The 20,355-nt window shown below is 40.0% G+C and overlaps 1 protein-coding gene across 1 annotated transcript in view; it reads left to right on the top strand.

Annotated features, from left to right (window-relative positions):
* ATP10B (ATPase, class V, type 10B) overlaps positions 1-20,355 on the top strand; it is a 49,859-nt gene that overhangs the window by 14,850 nt on the left and 14,654 nt on the right. Inside the window, exons 4-13 of the mRNA XM_010142413.1 lie at positions 721-806; positions 3,466-3,572; positions 7,162-7,293; positions 8,586-8,713; positions 9,846-10,098; positions 11,003-11,238; positions 16,814-16,993; positions 17,751-18,336; positions 18,863-18,969; positions 19,786-19,912. Of these exons, the coding sequence (XP_010140715.1) occupies positions 721-806; positions 3,466-3,572; positions 7,162-7,293; positions 8,586-8,713; positions 9,846-10,098; positions 11,003-11,238; positions 16,814-16,993; positions 17,751-18,336; positions 18,863-18,969; positions 19,786-19,912 (1,942 nt within the window). The remainder of the gene's footprint in view (positions 1-720; positions 807-3,465; positions 3,573-7,161; positions 7,294-8,585; positions 8,714-9,845; positions 10,099-11,002; positions 11,239-16,813; positions 16,994-17,750; positions 18,337-18,862; positions 18,970-19,785; positions 19,913-20,355) is intronic.

Genomic DNA, 20,355 nt, shown 5'->3' with positions numbered 1-20,355 from the left:
CGCTCTAAGGCACACTAAGTTGTAGTGAAATAATAGAATTTTTTATAGGTGTGTAATAAACAACTGAATAGGAACTCAAAGTAAACTAAAATGCAGAAAGTTAAATAAAAGTGGCATGTTTGACATCAGTTTGATTGTTAGCTGAGATTGACTGAATGCTAAAATCACTTTTTTCCACAGGCTGTATACTTTTTGCAAACACTTTACCAGTCGTCGTTAGTCTTGCTTTGAGTGTTATTTGAATGTGATACGTTTATTCAAATGTATGGGCTCTTATTTTCTGATTATACTATCCTTGCCAGTAACATAACTCTTCTAACGTATTTCAAAATCCTGATAAATCCTGAAATTATTGTAATTTGAGCTTGGTTTTGGTTGAAGGCTGGTTTTCTTACATAAATAATTTGAACTATTTGTTACATTCATTTTAAGTGAGAGAGATGTTTTCACTAATTGGCATCTGTGATGTCTTGTCCAACACACAGCAGTTTCTTCATTTAATTTAACCAGTTTTTAATCCAAGAGAGTAAAATCTCAGATCCTTACTGAGTCCCTCTGAAGTTTTGCCTTTGTTCAGGCAGAACAAGCTAAACTCCCTCTGCCTCTCCTCCTAGGGTGAGTGCTCCACTATCCTGGTGGCCAATATTTAGCAGCTCTTAGTGTTCAGCATTTCAAGGGCTTGATAGGTTTGACACTCATTCTCGATGTTTCTTCTTGCAGAATACTTTGTTTGAACCTGAATTTTTTCAAAACACCATCATCTGTGAAATGCCTAACAATGACCTCAATAAATTCAAAGGGTACATGTAAGTATTTGTTATCCATAAATGCATTTTATATCTGAATTTAAATATTTCTCTTGGAGGAACTGGATGGAAGGAACATGTTTTGGATTCAGCAGTCAATATAAAATGTAGACTTGGAATCTGTGTCTCGAGACAAGGCAGAACTAAGGCTTAACATTGTATTTGTGTTTGTTCTATACGAGCTGTTCTCCCAAGGTTTTAGCTCTTTAGTTTATTTATGTTTGGTATGAGTGTTAGGCTAGGCTAGATTTTAAATCTAAATCCTTCCTAATAGTTAGAGATATTCAGCTGCATGGCTCTAGTTTCTTCATATTTGTGGCCACAGGGAAAACATATCCGGCATCTAACAAATCAGATTTTCTTCTTACAGCTAGAAAAAGCAAGCAAGCTACTGATCCAATGTGCTAGACTAGTATAAAGTAAGTGGTTTGGGGTTTTAGTGTAAATCTGTGCATGTGAGGGAAAATCCCCATCCTTACATTCTTTCTTCATCAAATAATTCTGGCACAGGCGTAACAGGGAAATCTATACTAGCAAATTCAGCAGGTTTAAGGCCATTCCCTGCCTGTAAGACCATCTGTATGGCACGGCTCATGTCCTAAAATTCTCTTACTCTCCAATACAGGGCACCTGTATCCCAGGGCCCTCTTCAGAGCAGTCATTGGTCCACGATGATTCCCACACCACATCAGAGAATTGTCCAAAATACCTGCTGCCCCAGAGCAAATGCATGCCCCGCATTATGCAAATAATTTAACTGTATGAATGTGCCAGCATCCCATCCATGCCCCAACTTTAAGTTTACTAGTAGCTCAACTAGGAGTTAATGTCTCTGCAAGAATACAGTGGGAATGTTGCACCTGGAGTAGCTGCAAATGGCCAGATCCTCCGACATGAGTAAATGGGGGGGGGTTCTCACCCATTAGTGCTGACCATACTTAATCTGGTCTCAAGAATCCATGCCCTGTAAGAATGATGCCTCTAACACCAATTCCATTTCCCCCCTACTGTGATATCGTAGAAAGGAAAAAGAGGTCAAGTTTGTATTGATCACTGGCTGGGATAGCTGGCTTTGAGGATAAATAGGTATAATCTAAATTGGAGCAATCCTTCCAATTAGCCTGCTGTAAAACGGCACAAGAGCACTGACATTGCAGAAATTTAGGTGATATATCACAAAAAACCACACACAAATACACGTTCTTAGGACCCAGGATTGGCTTCAAAATCTTCAAATCTCCACTGAAAGTCTGTCACAGAAATCTCTTTTGGGAATGCCTATTATCTCACCTGCTCGGAGGAATATGGAATTAGCTGCTTTTCTCTCCACGTTTCAGGGGTACCTGAACGAATTTGCCACTGAAAATTACTTACCAGCGGTTAGTGGAGTGTCTGCTATTATTTGAACTATTGAGCTAAATTACTTGGAGCAGGTTACATTTTTCTCCAAGAACCCTTAATAAATTATTGAGGCTCTATTGCCTTGCTATAAAACGATAGTAGCACTCTCTGCAAAAAATTATAACAAAGAATTTAGCGACATCTATCTGACATGCCTGACCACAAGAAGGCTTCTAGTAAATGAGTTCATCAATGCTGAATTTGGATTCCCAGAAAAACAAGCTTCTGGGATTATTTTTACAGTTCTAGCAGCTGTAGGTTGTTGGCACCTAAACCTTTTCACTTGTCTAGTCTGATGTCGTGTGATCGTGTGCAGCTGCACATGGACATAGGACTGTACCTAGCCCCGAGGTAGCACGTAACCTTGCCCTCCATTTAAGTGACACTGACATTTACTGGTGGATCCAATGCCAAATATCAAATAGAAAGTAGCAAAAGATACACATTCTAGAAAAAATTCTTTTCTGATGCTGACATTTACTTAACAAAACCAGATGGAATGACTGAAGTGAAAAGTCCCAGCTTTGGTAAAGATCTCGAGAGGACTACCAGGACATATAATAAAAACTGGGAGCAAAAGTAGTTTCATGCTCTCATTTTCAGAGGCAACTATAAGATTGCTTGCCTGGTGGAGCACTGACCTTATAATTTCCATTAAGTTTTCATTGGTCTATTCATTCTGGTCCATTCTGATCCTCCTGCTAGCAGAAGGATCTGGTATGTGATGGGGCACCTTCAGCCACAGCAAAAGGTCTTGCACTCAGTGTAAGAGCAGGGAAGAGAGCCTCAGCCTAGAGACTGTTCAACCGAACTGAGGTTCACAAAGATGAGAAGCCCTTTGGTGGCTGACAGAGAGACAGAGGTTCTTGCAGGGTGCAGCTGTATTCATCTGAACCTCTCCCAGCAGGCAAACCTTGCTCAGCTTTCTTACAGAATTTCATCTGAATGAAGTCAAAGATTGTATCTTGGCTTCATTTCTGAGATACTGAATCTTCCAGAGAAGGTACCAAGTGAAAGACAAACTTGCTTTCTATTTATATCATGATACACACGCGGTGCCAGTGGTCTTTAAAAGACATACTTGGAGTTCTCTGTAACTCCTTACTGGAGTCTTTATTGAAGCTGAGTGAAATATAAGCAAAATAGGGCCTTCACAGTTCCTTGATTTCAATTTAAAACAGACATGCACACCAAAATTTTGCCTAACACAATATTAGAACAGAAAAAGGTATCGCTTATTTTCTTTTCTTTCTTCTAGGGAGCAGCCAAATAATGAACGGATTGGTTTTAACATTGAAAGCCTCTTGCTTCGTGGCTGTACAATCAGAAATACTGAGGCTGCAATAGGAATTGTTATTTATGCAGGTAAGGTGTACTTTCTGTCTAGGTAAACGTAGAATTCCCCTGTAAATATCCTTAAGTAAATATGCATAATGTAATGTTGCACCACAATTTGACATTCTGTTTTAAGAACTAGCAATGCATGGGGAAATTGTGTAACTTTTTGAAGTAAAGGTATTAATCACCCATCTCCAAAGCCAGCAAGTCCTGCGCTGCACCCCTGGCAAGCGACAGTATCCTCGTTTATGTCAAGTATCTCGCTGTCTTTGCAAAATCTAGCTAAAATATCCAGACAAATAAAAAATTACTAAGGTGAGTTTAACTCTCAGCTCTGCAGCTCTGATTATACTACAAATTCCATGTGGCATAAAATCTACACAGCTGCCCTAAGGGAGGTCTAGCTGGCTTCTCGGGGTAGAAACTGCTGCAGCTGAAGATTTACCCAGAAAAAAACTATTATCACAAAGCCAATCTGTGCTAGTGCCAGCACACAGGAGGCAGTGAGAACAGCAGCTGGAGGTGACAGAGGAGGTGGCAGCAGCACAGGTTTGTGCTGACATAGACGGTGTGTCCACACAACCATGAATTTCAGGCAGTGGAGTCATGAACCAAGCAAGGCAGTGTCGGTGCCTGGAACAATGCAGTGGTGCCAGGTTCTGCAGTGGGCCAGCTCACCTTTTTCCTTTGCAGTGTCACTACTGCTTTTACTCAGTATGATTTATCGGTGGCTTTGCCAGCTGTGCCCTCTTCTGCTTCAGACAGAGCATTTCACTAAGCCTCTATTTGTAGATTAAATAAAAGTCAATTTAAAGACAACAATTAATGCCATTATTGATTACTTTTATCTTTCCAGTAATGTCACCTATTTTATGTCTTATCAGTAGCAAGGGGCTCAAGGCTGAGCCACCTAAGAGAAATAAAAAGTCACCACCTTTGCAAGAGTCATTTAGCTTAGATCGGTCTTCACAATCCAGGTTATTTTACCTGTCAGCTGACTGTTTTATTTCACTACTGCGGGAGTAGACTCTTATAGCTCTCCTGTGTTTCCAAAGTAGCCTTCACTCTGTGGGTGTTTCATTGCCTGTCTCTCCGAACACCACAATGTAAGGACGATGTCTACCAGGCAGAGGAGGAAAAGCCAAACTCATTAATTTTTTTGGAGCTAATGACTATATAAAAGTCTCTGTGGGGATCGTTCCCTATAGAATTGGAGTAACTTGTCTTCCCTTCTCCTGTTAGGATTCCTAATTTTCTTCTCTTTAGTCAAGATTTCCCAGCATGTTCCTTTGACCGCAAGCACAGATCCTAATGCGGATCTCTGTTAAGGTTGTTTAAGCTGCTACTAGCAAAGATCGGAGTTTTAAAGTCATTCTCAAGATACGGTGCCTTTGATCTGAGTAAGTCTTCAGTATCCAACTGACATCTTATTTTTAATGTCAGTATAAAAGTTCATTCTTTCTCTTCTAAAATTAGACTCGCTTGAGCCAGCACCAGCTTAATTTCTAGGATTCTTTGACATTGATTATACTCAGGCTTTTAATCACGGTCTGTGACCTTTTCTGAGCAATCGAGATCAATCACTCAGTAAGATGGCACATTCTTCATTTTTATAACTCTGTTACTCCTCAAACTTTCTTTCTAATGGAAGCTATTGTGAAGAGCAGAGCCATCACTTAATGTGATTGTTTAGCCCGTGCAGTTCTCATCTGCCCCAGATACAGTTATACTTCTCACGGCTACCCAAATGGTTCTGCCCAAAGCAATAGCACTAATGCACAAAAACCTTATTACAGAGCAAGTAACTACACAGTCAGTGTAGTTTTCTCATGGAGATAGGGACAGCAGCAAGAATTCTATGCTCTTCAAATAATAAAGTACCAGAATGAAGTTTTAGGTAAGTCTGTCAGCACTCAAAAATAGAGGCAGGGTGCTAGTGGGGTGGTAGGCGAGGTGCTGTGCTGCACATCATATGCAACTGTGAGGGTTAGAGGAGCATGAGGTAGTTTATTCCTCTTATTTCTGATATTCTGTTTCTTGTAAGGTGGTATCTGTATTACAGATGTGTCCTTTTCCTGTTGGTCAGCTGAAGTGGAAAGGGAATGATAGAGCTGATATTTGGAAAGAAATCTCTTCCGATTTTCTTCCTGAAATAAATCCACATTTCCTTGAGGGTTTTCTGGCAGGGATCAGAGGTTTCTGTCTTGTTTTGTTTTCAATACAAAACATTGCATTGAGCCTGACCGAAAAGTGAGGAACGAGTTCCACACAGCTGCTGGAGGAACAGAAATGCAGGCAGCAGTATCCTCCTCTTCCGTGTAGCTTGGTGGTTAGAGCCTTTGTTCACTGAAGGGAAGACTTGGGTTTTGTTCTTGGTCCTGGCTGCATGAGAGTGAAGCTGCATTTCCTGCCTCGCTAATTGTAGCCAGACTACCTGACTGAGTGGCTATGTACACAGACGTGAGCTGGAAAGGAAAGCGCATTGCTAGTGTTAGCAGGTCCCACTAACATAGCTCCAGGTTGTGTAAATAATTACATTTTCATTGGAACAGGAAGCTAGAAGTCCCAGCTCATGGGGGAATGTCCTGAACATAAGGCTGGAGAGAAATTTTCTCTCTTGCTCTCTGCCTCAATTAATAAGCTTTGATGTAAATGTGGAATGAATCCAGCAGACATGATTGGATTGCACCTAACTCCCAGCTTTTGGTTCAAATCACTTCCCTAGAGAAAGCCAAAAGGTAGCTTGGGAAACAGTCTCTCTCGCACACATCATGCACATACAAATGGAAACTGAAAACGAGCGTGCAGGGTCTGTATTTTCAGGGAAAAGACCTGTAGAAATAAACATAAACGGTACCACTTGATATAGTAGCAACAGGCGGCATCCAGATACCCCAACTGTGGGCCCGCGGTTTAGATAACATTAATAGAACAGAAAGAGCAATTTCTGCTTCTTGGCTTCTTATAGCACTCCTCTTTTTCCATAAAAATACACCAGCTCAATTCTAATTCAGTAAGTTTTAAGCATTAGGGTGGGTTTTTTTATTATTCTTGCCCTACTGTTTTGTTAGCACTTTACAACCACACAGCGAAGAGCTAAATAACGTTAGTGTCTTTCACTGCTGGATCTGGCGCGTTGGATTTTAAGTTAATACATGAAATGTGTCAAGCGGCTTTTAAATAGCTGCTGAAAAATATTCAGATGTAAGTTTCAGGAATCTGTATACCACCTAATCAAGTTGTTTCTAAAATACAAAAATATAATATTACTGGGGTTTTTTCCTTTCATTCTTAAGTAGGTTTTGCTTTTGAATCTTTATATAAACTCTGTCATCTTAGGGAATCTGCTGTCTTTGGGAAAGTAAAATGTGTATGACAATGTATGTGATATCTGTAATGTAATGGAGGTATTTTTTAAACCTCTAGATATAGTCTCTGATATATTCTGCTTTTCAGTTGAATGAGAAGATGGGCAATAAAATTGCCAAATTAAACAGAATTAAATTAACATTAGTCATGAGCATCCTCCTCTCATTTTATGAGAGAAATACTTCAAAAAACAAAAACAAACTACAAAATATTACATAAACATGATGATATTTATTTGTGCTTGAAGGTCATGAAACTAAGGCAATGCTAAATAACAATGGTCCTCGTTACAAGCGCAGCAAGATAGAGCGACGGATGAATATGGATATTTTCGTATGTGTGGGACTCCTGTTCGTGATGTGTCTTGTTGGATCTGTAGGTATGAAGCAAAAAAATCTTCCGTTCCATTGCTTTTTTTCTAAATGGTGGTTAAAATTAATCTTATAAGTGAGATCAGATCTAGAGCTGAATCTCTTGGGGGTCTTTAGGCTGCTCAGTCGTTTCAATAGACAAGTTAAAATGGCGAATCTGAGCAACTCAGATGGAAGAAAACTCATCCATGGCTGTAAGTATTTCAGAGAAGTTCCATCTCTGGTCAAGGTTCATAGTCTGAGTGAAACGTGTAAAGCAGTAACAAGTCTTTCGGTTTTCATCTGTTCAAAATGTCCCAGAGCTCCACCATGACTTCTTGCTTTACAGCCTTGTCTGAAAGTAAGGTTCTAGGAAGCAATATCACTGGCGGATTGGTTATCAAGATTTTTCTTGCACACAGTGAAAAATTGGGAGCAAAAGTGGTTTGTAGACCATAGTTGTCCTTGCTCAGATGTGGTTGCGGTCTCTAGCAGTCAGAAAGTATTGCTGAAATAATTTTAATTCCTTTGGCAGGATTTTAGTAGGCGGATGCTGCAAAACAACTCCTTGTTTAACTGGTGGTAATAAAAGTTTTATCATAACTGGTTACGCAAAAATGGTCTGATAAAGTTTTTGGCATCTGGAGCAATGATGGATGCAATGATGGAAACTAAGTTGTTCTAGCTTTGCGTGAAGTTTCTCATGCTGTAAATTTAGCAACATCCGTGAGCACAGTTTACTCCGGTAAGGGCAGTATGAAAGGTAATCTTGATGGGATGTTGTTAAGACCTGAAAGAGAGGCTTTGTTCTAGTGGCACAATGGTATCTACTGATATTTAAGACGCAGAGGAAGAAGCAGGTTTGGGGTATGACTTAATTGAAGGTAAAAGAATGGTCAGGAAGGATAAGAAATATTCCAGTTTGTTTATATAAAAGTTATAAGGTTTCTTCCTGATAGAAAGAGGAATGGGAGTCTTCAGCACTGAGGGTTTTTATGGGCGAGGTGTAGAGATAGATGGATGTAGCAGCAAGCTATGTAAATGAGAAAGATCTTTGCAGAGCTAAGATGGGGGACCCAAGCTGAAGGGGAGGTGAATAAAAATATCCCAGCCTGCTCACTTCTTACTAGCACATCCATTACATGCGTGTGCTACAAAGCTCTGCGTGTACTTTGCATTCTCCAGTAGATTTACAGCTTTGCTTGAGGACTGTTGCTTTGGAAATATTCTTTCTTTTTAATTATCGTAGCAGTCCATATCTGCATATTTCAGAAGCTTTGTCAATCACCTTAATGCTCAGGGTTGCGTATCGTTCCCACAGGGCATGGCATTTGGACTGGGAACTTTTCAGAGCACCCGCCTTATGATGTCCCAGATGAAAATGGCAATTTTCTGCCTCCAGTTCTTGCTGGTTTCTACATGTTCTTGACAATGATAATCCTGTTGCAGGTAACAGACAAAAACCTCTCTAACCTCCAAGGAAGAAGCTATCCAAAACTGAGTATAATCACTAATGAACAATTAGTATCAACTAACAGCTGTGCAGTACCTTCTTAATCCTATTTTAAAGTATTGCTAGGAGTGTTTCAAATCATCCAAGTGTGAAATAATGCATCTTCGTTTCTTTCTTTCGTTTCTTTCTTTCTTTCCCCCATGAAGATATAGATAGGAAGGATGTGTATTATATCTTTAAACAACTCCCGAATCTCCAGCATATGCAATAAAGAGGATGTTTACATTCAAACGTTAGCTTTTTTTTCTGCCTATGTCCAGAATTTCAAAATAAGAATGCCGCTTAATACCTCAAATAATAGTGAAATAAAAATTGTCATTTTTTTGGCAATGAGGAATAATAACTAGGTATTGTTCAGCTGGTTTATGAAAGAAGCTAAATTACAAGTAGAATGGCTGTATGTCTGTGTCTGATTAAGCCTAATTGGGAGAGAACTTTTTATGGGGTAGGGGGGAAAAAAATCACATTTACTTTTCTCGATGTAATTGCTGAGATTTAAGTGGGCGAAGTTTCTTTAATATGAATGAAATGCAGAGATAACTTTCAGGGCTGCTCGGAGATTCCTTGGGGAATTATCCTTCATTACTGAAACAGAATATTTGTGTATCTTAAGAATTCATTATTATTTCAGGTCAGGGAAGCTGGTGGGTGGGAATTGTTGCATGCAAGGTAATTGCTTGTGAAATTTTTTACATTAAAAGTTAGCTTGTGCTAGTGCATCCTTTCAAAGTTTCAGGAGGGTAAGAGCATGCTCTGAAGCATGTTCTGCAAGTGTGCTTCTCAATCAAGAAAATGTGCCTTGTAAGAGCATCCTCAGAAAGACCCACCTTTGCGTTTGGTATTCTAGGAATTTTGTGTTAAATTTGCCACTTATTTCCCCTGTCTATCGATCGCTGTTGTGTGCAGGCCATCTTTTTCTCCCCTGAATTATTTTTATTCAATCCTACAATATCTTGGTAGGAACAATTCTTTCTCTGAAAATTGTTATTATACCTGTGCCGGAACATTGCTGACAGAAAGCAAAACGACTTGTTTCACCCCTCACTGAAAATTTAAATTCTCTTTCAGGTTTTAATCCCCATTTCTCTTTATGTATCCATTGAGTTAGTCAAGTTGGGCCAAGTCTTCTTAATTCACAATGACATTGACCTGTATGACGATGAAGCAGATTTGCCCATACAGTGTCGCGCCCTAAATATTACTGAAGATCTTGGACAAATCCAGTATATCTTCTCAGACAAAACCGGGACACTAACAGAAAACAAAATGGTATTTCGGCGTTGTACTGTTGATGGAATTGAGTTTTCACATCAGGAAAATGGTGAGAGACACCTTTTTATATTTGCTTTTCTCTCTGAGCAATGAAATTTTATTAATTTAAATATTAATATTTAAACCTACTTGAGCCCTCTGACTGAATGTGGAGCTTTGTGGACTTGTCTCCATTTTGTGAGGGACTCCTGTTACGGAGATTCACGAAAATAAAGGTGTTCTAAATGATTCAGAAGTCAGATGGGAAAGGTTTTCCAGTTCCCTCTGCAAGCATCTCAGGCTTTGCCCTGCATTCAGTACCCACTCGGGAGCACGCAGAGAACATTTTCATTTATAAATGAATGCCAGCCAACCTTTTATAAGCTCACAAACTGAGATTAGTTAGTAATTAAGCTCAGTGGGTCCAAAAGCAATTACCAGAGTCTTCTGTGTGATATGAAAGGTACAGCTACACGTTTTCTTGAGTCAACCCTATCTGGAGGCTCTTGGCATTCGGTGCTCTGAAGCTGGGGCTTCGACTCAGGCCCGTTCTCGGTCGCTGCTTTCTCTCTCTACTGAGTGCGAAGGATTTTATTAAGCTGGCAAGCAGCTGCCAAAAAAGACGGTCGTGCTCCATGACTGAAAACATTAGCAAATTGTGAATTACCATATTTCACTCTCCTGTTCCAGTCAACTGCAAAATGCAGCTAAAGAGACCAAATATTAGAGAAGTCTCTAAAAGTGACTGATGACTTTGGAAACAAATTTGTGTTTTCTTGCAATAATAAACATTGGGGAATGCGAGTTGCCGGAAAATGAAACGTATAGTGAATTTTTTCCAGTGCTGCCTTTTGAGATGTTTTGGCTTTGGTTTAGTTTGTTTCTGTTTTTTTTTAACCCATCAAGGAATTTCTCCTAAGCAATGCAAAAAAGAAAAAAAAAAAAGGTAAGTTTTCATTTTCTTCTTTTTGCAGCCAGACGCCTGGAATCCCACAAAGAGTTGGATTTAGATGATGAGGACTTTGCAAAACTTCAACACTTCAGTCTCCCTCGCATGAATATTGAGAGACCAGCCACTTACAAGCAGAGGACCGTGAGACCTTTAAGGAGGTGCCAGAGTGCTAGGGCTCATTTCCAGGGCCATACCAGGAACAGGTCACTCGGTCGCCGTGACAGCAACCAGTCTCAAGTGGCATTCAGCAGTACCATTGTGAGTATGGACGGACTGAACTGAAACGCTGCTTTAAGTTCTCCTTTCCGTGGCATTTTGGGATGGAAAGCCAGCAGGAGAAATCCAGGCCATGGTGGAGCTCAGAGAGGGAAGAGGGAGACAAAGCACTGGGGTCCTGGCTTGGAATGGGCCGGCTGAAGTCAGGGAGGAGCTGGGTGAGGGTTTGGGAATCTGGGTCCTGTTATCAAAGACCACAACAGAAGAGGGGGGGCACACAGGTGAGTTTTTGTGATAGTTGTTTGATAGGAGGAGACATGAATTTGGGCTCCAAGGATTGAGGCGTGGTTCATAGCAGCAAGACATACTTTGCACAAAGAGGAATGAGCTTTTTCTGGTACACTAGAATTCCAGGGAAAATGAGGTGGGGATTCTGGGGTGGGATTATGCAAGAGGAGCCGGGGATGTGAGTGTGCGGGCTGGCTTGGCAGAAAGAGGGGGCGCTGGGAGATGATGACTGGGAAGAGTGTGTGTATTTGAAGTCTGAGTTTGAACATAGCTCAAGGACACAAACTGCTTCTGCTTCAAGCACTGTGATGTATCTTCCCTGTTAAGCGAAGTTTAGCCACCCCTGTGCAGTGCGCACAAAATGCCCAGGCTGCACTCTCCAGAGCAGTTCTGGGAGTTTGCTAGTGTGTCAACAGAGAAATACTGCATTTTTCAAGAAAAAGAAAAAAAACCCAGCACTTCTCACAAAGATAATAGCAATTAAAAATCTCACCTGAAAAAGGTCTTAAACCCTGCAAGATGTCCTTTCCTTCTTGAAAGTTCTTTAACAGACGCTTCAGTGCTTTTATGGACTCTAGGAGAAGGTCAAACACTTCCAAAAACAACAAAAAACCCACCAAATTTTGGAATCTTGTTTTTGTTTTTTTAAATATCTACTAAATACAGACTAATATTTTCTGCAGTTGTTCCTGGCCAAGTTTTTGACTTGCTGACACTTTCTTTGGAGGATGTGGATTTAACTTAATCATAAAGTCCTACCTGCCTCGTTCTATTCCTCTGCCATGTAGTAGATATCAGTCAGTACTCCTCCTGCTCTTGGAATATGGACATTTTGTCTGTTGTTTTCCTATAATTTTCCAGCCAGTCCTTCCTCATGGGATGTTGAGAACTACTCCATGGGTTCTTGAGAACTCATGGGTCATGACTGTTCAAGTGTGATAAAAGAATTTTGTGCCAGTATGTTCCCCCAGTTATGTTTTTTACTGTCAGACCTCTTCATTCTTCTATAAATAAAACACCTTGTTGGAGACTTTTTCCACTGTAAAAGCAATATTTGAGGAACTAGTGTCAAACACCTTCTTTGTAGAGGAAGATTAAACTGCTGTCGTGGAAATAACCAGCCTTAGCTGCTAATAGGTGACACTCTATCTGGATAAATCACTTAAGCTGTATGATAAATATGAAGATGTAGTAAAAATGAAGACAGATATTGCCCAGAGGCTGGCCTGTAGGTTGATATCCTTCCCATGATGCATCTTTCTTTACCAGCCAAACCAATTTCCTATTAATAAAATGGGGATAATAAAATTTTCTGTCTCTCTATGGTTCCTGCCCTTTGGGAATTACATCACCTTGTGTGATGCGTGTGTACCTTGTACACACCTGGAGTATCTTGAGCACTCCAGCTGTACAGTTAGTTTGGGGTGAGCTGAATGCAGCTCAGTAGTCAAAATTGCATAAGAAAAATCCATCTTTGAACAAAGCGTGAGTGAAGACTCAGAGAGTGGTATTTAACTTGATCAATTTAAGGCTTGTGGAGCCCTTCTGGATGAACGGCTTTGCTTAAATAAAAGCATTGAAGTATTAAGTGGCACTCAGTGACTGTCAAATGCAGTCCTCACTGTGAAATTGTGAGACTCAGCTTCTTCAGATCAACAAAATACAAGAGGGGAAGAAAAAGAAAAAGCTTTACATAATAAACAACTCGAAGTCCAAAGGCCAGTAGTTGGTATTGTCCAATTTATTGTTGTGGGCTTTTTTCTTAAAAAATGTCAAGTTTCCAAGGGTTGATGTGCCAGCCACGTGAAAACTATTCATGAAAGCTGGTAGCCTCAGGTAACAGTAAAATTGAAGAACCTCGCCCTGCTGAGAAGACACAGTGGGTTTTGGACAAGGGTTACCACGGCATCTGCTATGAGCACCTGCATGTCAGAACTGTTGCCAAGAAAAGAACTTTAAAGCAAGAGGGGTTAACATTATAGTATCCTACAAAATGGAAAGAATTTAATTGGAAAGTAACTGTGCCAAACAAAAGATAATTTACAAATGTCAGGTTTATATGTGAACAGTTTTTAAAGGAAAATTATCTATGCAGTGATCACAAAATTTACTTACTCTCAATCGTCCTTACAAGAATCAGTGATAAGCAGGTTGCGTATGGTACCTTAAGTGCATTTGTACAGTATAATTGATTGTGCCTGGAAATGTTTGAACTTTGTCTTGGTATTCTGAGCAGTTCTGCAATCAGGAAGCTCTGCAGCTACAGAATGTATTTCAGCCTGCCTGTTTGTGAGAGTGTTCTCTGCTTGACAAGTTTTGATGTTTTGCTGAAATTCGAGAAGCTTTTATCAATTCACATGTTCACTTCAGTGTGTCTCTGAGATAGAGATGAGGAGGATGGGTTTTTCATGGCATTTGATAAAGTTAATTAAATGGGAGAATGCAGATCCTAGAAGAATAACTAAATAAGATTTCTCATGTTTTCTGCAGTAAAAGTAACACAGGTACAATGCAGAGCCTAACTCCTAGAGCTTACCCTCTGGTTTTGCTCCTTCTGGTATTTTTGTCCGTGGTCTTCATGGTCCATGGCATTTTGTGGAGCTTCCTTACATGCAATTTGTGTAGTTCATCAGAAATTATGAATCCCGCATCCAGTTACAGCTTCCAGGAATTGAATGGCAAAGTCTATTCAGTGGGAAGGAGCTTGACCAGGTCTTAGACAACTGAGAAGCAAATTCCTAGCTTTTTGTCAGCAATCAGCTCTCTTGCTGCTCTTACTAAACATAAATACGAAGAGAAAGAGAACTACCTAATACACAGAGATAGAGACCTTCCTATTAACAGTTACACTCCAAAACTAGAGGCTGAGTGAATGGATCTGTTTGAACGTGAAGTCAACCTATTCCAAAAATTTAGTTGAGAATTGCTGCCAAGTCTATAGTGTTTATATTGATACCAGAAAAATGGTGCATTGCCAGTGTACTGCATTAATTTACTTCCTTGTGGCTGCTACAACTTCTCACAGGGAAAAATAGAATAAACTATTCTAAAACAGAGCTATGGCTGACAGAGTGACTTAAGGGAATTTTAAAAGAGTAAGAAAAATATAAAATTATAACCACAGTTGGAACAAGATAAAGATTAACATTTACTCCATCCACCTTTAGGTGTTCTTATGAATCAAGGTCGTGATAGCACATTTCCTTCTAGATTAAATAATACAGTGCCTTGCTATTAGGAGCATTTCATGAAGACTTCAATTGTCCTGTTGTCATCAGGTTTTACTGCCATCAAGTAGAAGAAATTATTAATTATCAAATTGATAAGGAAATCTTAAAAACTTAATGGCACCAGCCATTTTATAATATCAGCATTTTCACTAGCAAGATTGCAAACATTGAAAAGGTGGTAAATTGAAGTGATCATCATGATTAGTGCTGTTTGATTTCATTTTCTTTTTTGTTTGTTTGGTTTTACATACGTTCAGGCTGGTCAATGAACAGACTTGTTTGAATTATTTTTATCTCCTGAAGTTCTGTAAGGCTGGAAATTCAGGTCAGTCCTGTTGTCACTGAATGTAAAAAAGAAAACGAAAAAAACTGTTCTGATAAGTATTTACGTTTGTATTATTTTGGTTTTAAAATCTGTCTCTGAGGCCACAACTGACCTGAAAATTTTCTACTTTTCCAAAGGAAAATTTTGAGTTCAGAAAGTTTCTGCTGAAGCGAAATATCCACTAATACATTTTTGGCATAAACTAGAGGCAGATATTGAGGATATAGATGCAAAAGAAATTGAGTGGCATGTGTAATAATTTAATAATTCTTGGTTTGTGAGGTTCATTCTATTTGTCGCAATGCATGAGGAAATTCTATGAATAGCCAGGCAAACAGTCAGTGCAGTGAGTTTCTAATTTTTTTTTTAATTTAATATAATTCCCAACATAACTGTCTTAACAGTAGTGTCTGCACATGTGTGTTCTTCATCGGGACTGTCCAGTTCAACTACTTGAGATCGCTCTACAAACAAATCTCAGTGTTGGCAAGAGTCACGGTTACCTCCAGTAACTGTCTGATGCAGTGCAGTGTTGTGACAGCGTTCCTAGAAAATGACAGCTGTAACTTTTCAGCCTCTCATGCTTTTTAAGAGACCTGAGAAGATAACTAACAAATCAGGCTTACCCTCAGTAGGTGTCAGTTTGCTGGAGAAAGGGCTGCATCTATGTTTAAAACATTTCCCCGTATGTGAAACACTGAGCCAGAGGAGCCAGAGCCTCCTGCAGCAGAGAAATTGAAAACCTTCTTCCATCCTTGGATTTTAATTGAGCTCTGTGCTGCAAAATGAGCAGTAGATTTATCTGCAATTATTAGGATGATTTAAGAACTGCTATTTGCTTTAGCAAGCAGGAATTACAGTGCAACACATTCAGCTCAGCACAACACAGCCATGAAGGTGGTTGGTAGACATCTGTTGCGTATTTAGGGAACTTAGCAAAACTGCCAGCTTGAAGGAGGAGAGGGTACTAGCAGAGATGAACTAGAAAACAGCTAAATCACATTGGCAGTTCCTTAAACAAGGCATCCAAAAGTGTTGGCTCACGGGAAAGTCTCTTAAATTTGGAAGCTCTTGTTAAATATGGTCCTGAATTAAATCCAAACCAGACCCTGCCAACATGAATTTTTCATTAAAAGTCATACTCCTATAGCCTTACATCAAATTCAGTTGTAGGTAAGTGACATTGTTAAGTAGTTTGGCTTGCAAATCTAGGTTTGATTAGAAAAGAGTGTGGTAGTAAAATTACAGTAACATTTCAGGAACAAAATATTTATTTAATTATTTAATCATTGTAAAAAACTGAGGAAGGACAGCTCCTCTTTCTGGGTGCAAAGAAAAATGACTGGAAACAAAAAGTGATAGCGCTGTAACCAAGCCATAAGCACCATATATTCTCTGTTGAAATAGCAATCAGCTCCCTCACTGAAACGGGAGATCCGAAGTCCCCTTCTGCCTGGAATGCCCTTTAATTCAGTAGTCAGCAGTTTCAAAGTTGGGGCATGCAGTATAGATTATTCGTGATTTCTGGTAGATCTCAAAAGAAGTAAAATTCTGAAATCATCTTCTATTTCAAGATGTGTTTCCTCCTAATCATCCAGTTATACAGCTTTTCGAAATGTATCTTTTTTCCCTAGGTGTTAAATACAAAAGACATTTACTTTACATAATTCTAGGTGTAAATTCAGGGGCAGGAAGCAGCTATCAAGTTGATAGTTCTTCCGTGAGAACAAGTGTGAAAGAGGGAATAACCCTCATTAGGCAATTTCTCTTCCAGGAAAAAGATGTGACTCCCGATAGCAGGCTGCTGAGGCGAGTGAGAGAAGCTGCACTCCAGACTGAAAATCTGTCTCCTTTTATGCACATGAAGACTTCCACATCCCTTACCGACTTCTTCCTTGCCCTTGCCATCTGCAATACAGTCCTGGTCTCCACAGCTACCGAGCCAAGACAAAGGGTAATAAAACTTCAGGTGTATGAGGAGAATTGGTTGTGTTTCCATTTAACAACACAGAGCAGCGTTCAGTGAAACCTGAAATGGTGACAAATAGTTTGTTTGGGAGTTCTCCTCTGGTTCTTTAACTTTTTGGGTAATTATAAAAGACAGCGCAGAAAGAACCGTGCCTCGACTATACCACCCACCCAAGGAGACCTTCTGCTGTGCTCTTTGCAACCGGACTTGCCTACCCCGCATTGGCCTTTTCAGCCGTCAGCGCGCTTGCAGTAAGCGTGGGGAAAGAAAGTCCTTCCCAAATCTTTGTCCGCGAAGCCAAGCCACGAGTGAATGATCCAGTGTTTTTTCCTGCCTGTGAATACCCATTCCTAACATGGCTTTTTGTGTTTGACGAGTAGCTATGGCTACCACAGTACCTGCATTCTTTCTTTTAGACTTTAGGTTACCCTGTAAGAAGTGTGTTGATCATACTGGGTTTTCTCAGGTCTCCCAGACCATCGACAGAACTACGAGGGACTTAATTCCAGCTCTGCTTCAGAGGCAGAGATAAAAATCACCATCAAATTTGGATGCTAACTCACCTAAGGCTTCTCTACCAAATTTCCACACCAAAATTACATCCTGCCGCCACCCCCACTGCCCAAGAAAAAAGTTGCTTTTATTATTTTTGTCATTTAGATACAGAAAAAATATATTGAGGTTTTGAAAAGTATCTGGTATTTCACATTATTTTTAACCATAGGATTTCTCATATTTCTAGGTCACTGTCCCACCACCAATAAAGCCCTCAGGAATCACCTTGGAGAAGATTCATCAGATATTTCAACGGCTAAAATTAGCAAGCCTTAGCCAGTCTTTTTCATCATCTCAGTCTAGTTCAGACCTAGGCGCTAGCTTCAGTGCAAAGAACACCGAGGAGCACCTTGCTGCGTTGGATTGCTGTGACAATGACGACAACTGCTGTGCCAGCAGTAAAGGTGATGAGCTCCAGGGCAAGGGCAGCGCAGGTATCGGTAGTGCTTCCTTGGATGAGGTTTTTAAATCCGTGACTAACGGTTCCTTGCCAACAGACTTCTGTTATGAGGCTGAGAGCCCGGACGAGGCAGCGCTTGTCTATGCTGCCCAGGCGTACAGTTTTACCTTGGTGTCCCGAACTCCTGAACAGGTGACCGTACGCTTGCCGCAAGGCACGCTGCTGACTTTCGATATTCTCTACACCTTGGGATTTGACTCAGTAAGGAAAAGGATGTCTGTAGTGGTGAGACACCCTCTAACCAAGGAGATTGTTGTCTACACAAAAGGAGCTGACTCTGTTATAATGGACTTGCTGGAAGACTCTGACAAAGGTAATTAGCCAATGAGCTCTTTCTGGGGTGTCTCCGGTCAAGAAGCACAAGCTAGCAGAACTCTTTTCTGCATGAGATATTATATCTGGGCATTAGAAGAATAAAAAAAAAACCCAAGCTTTCTCTATTGCTATACCTGCAGATCAGAACTGAGGTATTTATTTAACCTGAGGAGTGCTTAGAATGTGGAATGGGCTCATTAAAATCCACTGACAGTGCTAACCCACGGGGATTGCGTACTCTGCAGTAACACTGTCGTAGGGGCCTGACCGTTGCATTTCGGCTTGTCAGCAAGTGCCGTGACATTAACAAATAAACAAAATAAACCCAAGTAATGTGATCTTAAAGGAAACAAGGGTCTTTACCAAGCTTTCAGCTTAATGCACAGCCAACACTTTGAGCTTTTAAAAGAATTGCTATTATGTAGGAATCCAATTCTCTCTAATGTCCCTCTTTTTTAATATCAGGCCATCAGGTGTGAAATGATCTATGCTTAAAATAGGAACCTTTTCCTTGTATTTCATAGCTGACACTAGCACAGCAAAGAGAATGAAAAGAATAAAAGAAAAAACACAGAAGCATCTGGACTACTATGCCCGTGATGGCCTGCGAACTCTGTGCATAGCTAAGAAGGTAGGAGGGCATTAGCCTAACATGATTTACATCTTAGCTCTGTACATGTCAATAGATTTGTTTTAAAAATGTAATGGTTTTAATTCTCTGTGCTTCTGTTTTAATTCTCTGTCCCTCTGTTTGATTGCTCTGCAGTCTTTTTTTCCCTCTTTTTCCTCAGTGTGAGCAGATGATGGATTTTTGGTCAGCCTCAAAACATTCATTTCTGTTTCTCTTATGATACCTCCAGCTGACCTTCTCTACAGCGATTCCAAGCAAGAAATAAAAAGTCCACAGAGGAGCTAACCTTTTTCTGTTTTGCTTGGCATTTAGTTTTCAAAAATCTTACCCTCAGCCTGGGTTAGTACGATTTAGGCTGATACTTTAATACAGAAGTTGTCTATGTGCAACAAATAGGTCATATTCAAGCTCTGGAGAAATGTGCAGCAACCTTCGGAAACTGCGTGTTCCCGTTCAGAGTCCCAGCTGTGTGGTAGGAGTTTCTCTAGGTCATGTTTTCAAGCCTCAGCTGTAGGCTATTTATACAAACAGGAAGGCAGGTCTATTTTTCTCATTGCTGCTGGTTCTTGCAGTCTTCTCTTGGAAAACACAATAAATGTGTTACTTTGAAGAGGACACAGTACTTTATCAGCCTAGGTTGGAATTAAGTCCCTACAATCCAGAGTTTGGCATTCTTCTCTTATTTAAATTTAAGATGAGCTCTGTTTAAATTATGTTTTGCAGGTCTTCTCTGGAATTAAGTCCCTACAATCCAGAGTTTGGCATTCTTCTCTTATTTAAATTTAAGATGAGCTCTGTTTAAATTATGTTTTGCAGGTCTTGAATGAAGATGACTTTCAAAAATGGGCCAATTTTCGTCAGGAGGCAGAAGCTGCAATTGACAACAGAGATGAGCTGTTAATGGAGACAGCACAGCATCTGGAGACCAAACTCACCTTGCTGGGTAGCTAAAAATAAGAATCGTCATTGCGTGAAGTATCACTTGCTCTCCTGTGATATTCTTGGCGCTCAGACAGACAACAGCTTATACTAATTTATCTCAGAAAGTCTTCCTCTGAGGTTTGGGGAACTCAGGGCTAGGGTATACTGTCCAAAGACAGTGTCTAAAGTTTTTGTGCCTTTTGAGCAGCAGTAACTTTGAAAAAGTGTACTGAAAGTATCATGTGCCAGGAGCAAAGAACATGCACGTCAGCTCTTAATGTGGCTCAGCTGACCCAGGAGATAATTAAGATCCTATAATTCAATCAAACGTCTGGGTCCTTAGATAAAACTATAAAATACTACAAATTAACTTCAGTTTTGAGCACAAATTCCTAGGGAATTTTTGTAATTAAACTATATTATAAAAAATGATGACTTAAGCACCTTGGCATTTTTGCTAGTGAA

This window comes from Buceros rhinoceros, unplaced genomic scaffold (assembly GCF_000710305.1).
Source record: "Buceros rhinoceros silvestris isolate BGI_N320 unplaced genomic scaffold, ASM71030v1 scaffold16228, whole genome shotgun sequence".
Classification (NCBI taxonomy): Eukaryota; Metazoa; Chordata; class Aves; order Bucerotiformes; family Bucerotidae; genus Buceros; species Buceros rhinoceros.
Note: the sequence above shows the minus strand (reverse complement) of the source record. Positions and strands in the feature narration are given on the sequence as shown.